The following is a 5,600-nucleotide window of genomic DNA, read 5'->3' on the forward strand; positions in this document are numbered from 1 at the left end:
CACCACTCCCCCACCTGAGTGATAGGTCCAGATTTCAGGCTCCCTTAGAATCTGGGGGCCCCCTCCCTTTCCTTCACCCCTTCCTCCCCTGGACCTCCCTGCTTCCTGGGGACTGGGCTCCCCCTGCACTTCCATGGGCCCCTAAGCAGCTCCTGCTTGGGAGAAGGAGATGTGTGTGTGTGAGGGGTGAGGCACCCAAGGCACCCGGGGGTAAACTGGGGTGCCAGGATCCAATGCACACAACCAGAGGCTCCCGGAAACACTCTTTGCAGCCCATTCCCCAGCCTCCCTGGGCTCAGGCAGTCAGGGTTCCCCCTTCAGGCCCAGAGAGGCCTCCCTGCCCAGCCCCAGCTCCCCTTCCCCCCGCCCCCCAGGAGATGGACACTTTATGGGGAGAGCTTTTTATTCTCTCGTTAAACCTGCCAAAGCGCAGGAGACAGAGCCAGGGAAGGAGACGAGGCGACGGAGGTGGGGCCTGGCTCCCTGTCCACTCTCCGCCCCACGCCCTCCTGGCACCCCGCCCCTCCCAAGACTAGGGTCCGTCCAAACTGGGAAGCAGAGAAAAGACACCTCCTCTTTTTATCTGCAGAGAGGGAGGGAGAGGGAGAAAGGGGGGAGAGAGAGAGAGGGAGGGAGAGAGAGAGAGAGAGAGAGAGAGAGAGAGAGAGAGAGAGAGAGAGAGAGAGAGAGAGAGAGAGAGAGAGAGAGAGGAAAGAGAGCGCCGCGGGGGTTAAGCCTTTTCGCAATTTCTGCCAGGAGGATTTTATTAGCTTCTGTCCCGGCCTCAGCCAATGGGCGTGCGAGCCCAGGCGCCTGCGTCTCCTGCGTCAGGACGGCCAGGCTGAGCGAATGCAGGTGCCTTGCGAGCTGGGAGCGATTTAAAACGGATTCCCGGGGCCTAGGTGGGCAGCGTGAGCTGGGTACCCCTTGGACCCCCGCCCCCCAGAACCCCATGAACCGATCCTCAGCTCCATGGAGCCCGGCCCTTTTGCCGCCCTGGATGGGGCCAAGGATGTAGACGGCTTGCTGGGAGCGGCTGCGGGTCGCAATCTGGTCGCCCATTCCCCACTAGCCAGCCCCCCGACAGCGCCATCGCTGATGCCCGCTGTCAACTATGCCCCCCTGGACCTGCCGGGCTCGGTGGAACCGCCAAAGCAGTGTCCCCCCCTGTCCCCCCGGGGCTGCCCAGGGGGCGTCGCCAGCTCCGGTGCCTTACAGCTACTTTGGAGGCGGGTACTACTCCTGCCGGGTGCCCCGCAGCTCACTGAAACCCTGCGCGCCCGCTCCCACCTTGGCCACCTACCCCGCAGAGGCGCCAGCGTCGGGAGAGGAGTACCCCAGCCGCCCCACCGAGTTTGCCTTCTATCCCGGGTACCCGGGGCCCTACCAGCCTATGGCCAGTTACCTGGATGTGTCGGTGGTGCAGACCCTAGGCAACCCAGCGGAGCCCCGCCACGACTCCCTGCTGCCCGTGGACAGTTACCAGCCCTGGGCCCTTCCTGGGGCCTGGAACGGTCAGATGTGCTGCCAGGGAGAACAGACTCCTCCAGGCCCCTTCTGGAAATCGGCATTTGCAGGTAACCTGCCCCACTCCTCTGGGTCCCCTCTGCTGGGAGAGTAGGGAGCAGCCCCCCCCCCCCCCCGTTGGCATTCCAGGGCACAAGAAAAGACTGGGGGAAGTTAGGGGGAAGGAGCTTGGTGCTTCTTGGTGGTTTTGGGTTGGTGAAGAGGCCACTGGCGGTGCAGAAGTTTCCGGAGGAGGGTTGGAGCTGGGTATTCTCGGTCGCTGGGCTGGTCCCTGGGCTCCTGTTCCTCCCCCAAAACGATGTAGGAGCCTTTGGCCGTCTGAGAGGGCTCAGTAGTAGGATTACCCGCAGGGCTACCCAGCAGGATTCCAGTTAAGTTCCTTGTGGGAGGGTGGAGTATGAAAAGGGAGAACCAACCTAAGGCCTCACATACGCAAAGCAAGCTATACCCCCAGTCTGCCAGTTTAGTTATTCAAAACACAGAACAAAGAAAAAAAAAAAACAAAGATCAATTCTCAATCAGTGAGTGTGGGGATGAGAACAGATGGATTCAATGTCCCTGGAATAGAGAAACCAACTTTTTGGTTTCAGTATACTTTTCTATGGCCAAAGGAAAATTTAAGTTTCCTGCAGCTCTAGCGCGCGCACGTGTGTGTGTGTGTGTGTGTGTGTGTGTGTGTGTGTGTGTGTGAGAGAGAGAGAGAGAGAGGAGAGTTAGGCAGAACAGGGTTTCTGCACAGAACTTGCCCACACAACCAACCTCCAAGTACCCTCGAGTAGAAAATGAACGCAGGTGACGGCTGAGGACGGACAGACAGTTTGCGGGTCAAGATTGATTTGGCTGTGTGTGTGTGTGTGTGTGTGTGTGTGTGTGTGTGTGTGTGTGTCTGGGGTGTCAGACTCATGGGTGTCAGGGTGAGGTGGCCCGAGGAACCTAGTCTTTTCCAGCCTGGAAGGTGATCCAAGATCTAGGTAGAAACTTTGTGGGAAGCAGGAGCTCAGAGCACAGATGCACTTGGTGCTGAGCTGAGCTGAGCTGAGCGGGAGGCCCTTGCAGGACGTGCTTACAGGGCCTGGACCTGGGCTTGATGGGGATCTGAGTCCACACTTCTCCTTCCCTCTGGCTGCCCCACAGACCCAACCTCCCAGCACCCTCCAGACTCCTTCCGCCGGGGCCGCAAGAAGCGCATTCCCTACAGCAAGGGCCAGTTGCGGGAGCTGGAACGAGAGTATTCGGTGAATAAGTTTATCACCAAGGATAAGCGGCGCAAGATCTCAGCGGCCACCAGCCTCTCGGAGCGCCAGATCACCATCTGGTTTCAGAATCGTCGGGTCAAGGAGAAGAAGGTCCTTTCCAAGGTCAAGCCCAGTGCCACTCCATGAGGGAGAGCCTGTAGCGGAGCGGGGGAGGGAGGAGGGAAGTGGGATTCTCCAGGAGACGGGACCCTGCCAGGGAGGGCCAGTGCCCCCTCCTTCACTCAGCAGATGGGCTCTCGGAGGAGACACTGCTGGGCTGGTAACCTGGAGTGTCCCAGAGAACCACCTGTGGAAGAAGAACATTCACGGGATGGGCCCCACACATAACCATTCAGCTGCAGCAGTAATCATCACTGTGCTATTCCCTGATCATTAGCCATAATTGCGATCTGGAGCTTGCTGGAGCACTTTAGGAACCGGCTTATACAAATTGAGATGATCATGAATAAACTTGGAAGTGGACCGGTGGCAGGGCAGCTTCCTGTGGATCCCCTTCTGCTCCCCAAGCCCATCCCCCAGCCCAGGAATGGCTGGAGAGAGGAGAAATGGCCTATTTACCCCTGGGACTATGTTGCGCATTTAGCATTTGTCTAAGCTGGGCAGAATCCCACTTCCTCCCAGCCCTCTTCCTAGGTTGTGCCCATGGTTTCCAGAATCCCCTTCTCTAATGTCTAGATTTTTGTACTTGTGTGAAAATCTTGCTGGACGCTTCCCTCTGCCCCCCTTCCTTTCAGGGGAAAGGAATCTGAGGAAAATGTCTGGATAAGTCACTGTGTCTTGCTTCCTCCCCTCTCCTCCAAATTTCCCAAGTCTTTTTTGAATATTCCTAGTGGTCTTGAGCCTTAGGAAGGTCATGGTCCATGGGGTATTTGGGAACCTGTGAAATAGATATTTGGTGGCCTTGTAGACTCAGCACCTCCCAGGTACCAACAGTTATGACACTAGAAAGCATTGCAATATCCTACTCGCCTGCACGGCCTATGTCCCGTGCAGCCAGAATGAGGCACCAGAAAATGACTCTGTCTCTACTCCTTGATCCTCTCCTTGCTTCCCGGAGATTCCCACCCCCTCCCCCAGGTACTCTTGGTCCCAGGCCTGCCAGGTGCTGCAGGGGCCTCTGAGGGTTAAAGAATTGGGGCAGCAGAATCCTGGAGACCCGGTTCCGGTTCCGGGCAGCTTAGACCTGTTGAGAGCAGAAGTCCTTTGCTTTTCACTCTGTGCTGGTTCAGTTTGTGTTCCCTGAGTCCTAGGTTGATCAAGGGCAGATTGGCACCCGTTTCATCTTCCTGTCCACATAGACAAAGACCCATAGTGCAGAATTTCAGTGCAGAATTCTGGTACAGACAGGCTGTTTGCAGAGCCAGGAACATTTGAACAGCACCCCCCTCCACCTCCTCTCTTTACTGCTCCCTCCCCACCCCCTTGTTCTGTGGCTGGGCTTCAGCCCTGTGGGACTCATCTGGATCAAAAAACCAGGGGAGTAGTCCTGGATCTTCCTGCAGCCTGCAGCTCAAGGGTCCCTACAGACATAGCCTTCGAAAGAGAGGACTTTGCAACCCAGGCTCCCCAGTTCCCCAGCGGAGGGGAGTAGCAAGCAGGACTTAGGGGTAACTGGGGTCCTGGGATTCAACCTGCGAGGCTGCAGGCTCAGGCTTGGAGTTGTCCATGATTAGCCGAATGGCTCAGTCCTGGCATTCAGGTGTTTATGGCCCAGGGATAGTGGGAGCTCAATCCTGGCTTCCTGCTGGGAAGGAGAAGGGGGGGGGGGGTGTTGAAGGTGTGAGGGGTGGTGGGGAAATGGCCGTGAAGGGACTTGGACTTCTAAATCTATTTACCAAAGAAAAGAGAGGGGGAAGCTGAAGCAAAGGGGAAAGGCCCCCAAAGCAGGCATCAACCTCATCTGCTCCCCTTAGAGTATGTGAAGGTGGGTGGGCGGCTTTGTTTGAAGATTGGAAAAATTCTTTTGACAAATGGGTTAGCAAACCCTATGGCACAGTGTCAGTTCACACTTAAAGGCTGGCACTTTCTTCAAGCATTTTCCTTCAAGCAAAGTTCCAGTGACCCTAGGTTCTCATGGACAGCACCTGCCAAGTCCTAGTTTGATGCTTCAGAAGAGACGCAATTTCTGAGCAGATGGACAATGATGGGATGGGCGCTGGACAAAAAGGGATGAGCACTATGTTGTGTGGTCCCTATATGAGGAGCTAAAAAGGTGACAAGGGGGGACCCCCACGGGTCAAACCGAGATGACCTAGGATGTAGGTAGAGGCTGTAAATAATCAGGGGCCTCAGGGCTGGATTGATCGTGGAGAGGGGAGGGCTCTGGTTGTGCACAGAGCCGACCCGGGTTCAATACTGGCATCCCATACGGTCCCCTGAGCATGGCCAGAAGTGATCCTTGAGGGCAGAGCTATTATCCAGCCCTGAGCACCACTGGGATGATAAAAAAAAATTTTTTTTTTAATCAGGGGCCTTTAAACTCCAGGATTCTAAGTCCTTTTCTCCATAATTGGTGTTTTCGGATTTTAGGTCTTCTCTATTATTCAAGGATTTTAGAATGAACAAAAGGTTTAGGATTTCGGATATTTAGTTCGCCAATGCGAGTTCGGAGGATTACAAAGACAAGGGTGCCCCCTTCCGGCAGAATCTCGCCATTTCTGGCAAACCCTCTTGTTGGCTCGGCTAGGAGCCCCCCTCTCCCGCAAGGGAGTCTCCCTGACTCCGCCAAGTCCCTTACCGCCGATCACTGCAGTCCCGGAGCTCACCACCGCGTGCGAGAGCACCGGGACAGGAGTCTTCTGGACCTGGGCTGGAATA

The 5,600-nt window shown here is 56.2% G+C and overlaps 1 protein-coding gene across 1 annotated transcript; it reads left to right on the forward strand.

Moving 5' to 3' along the window:
* Positions 1 to 972: 972 nt before the first annotated feature.
* Positions 973 to 2,909, forward strand: HOXB13 (homeobox B13). The gene is given in 3 exon segments (XM_056128081.1): positions 973 to 1,161; positions 1,163 to 1,577; positions 2,662 to 2,909. Coding segments are annotated over 3 exon segments (852 nt in total).
* Positions 2,910 to 5,600: the final 2,691 nt, after the last annotated feature.

Source organism: Sorex fumeus, unplaced genomic scaffold (assembly GCF_029834395.1).
Source record: "Sorex fumeus unplaced genomic scaffold, SorFum_2.1 ptg000063l, whole genome shotgun sequence".
In the NCBI taxonomy this organism is placed as follows: domain Eukaryota; kingdom Metazoa; phylum Chordata; class Mammalia; order Eulipotyphla; family Soricidae; genus Sorex; species Sorex fumeus.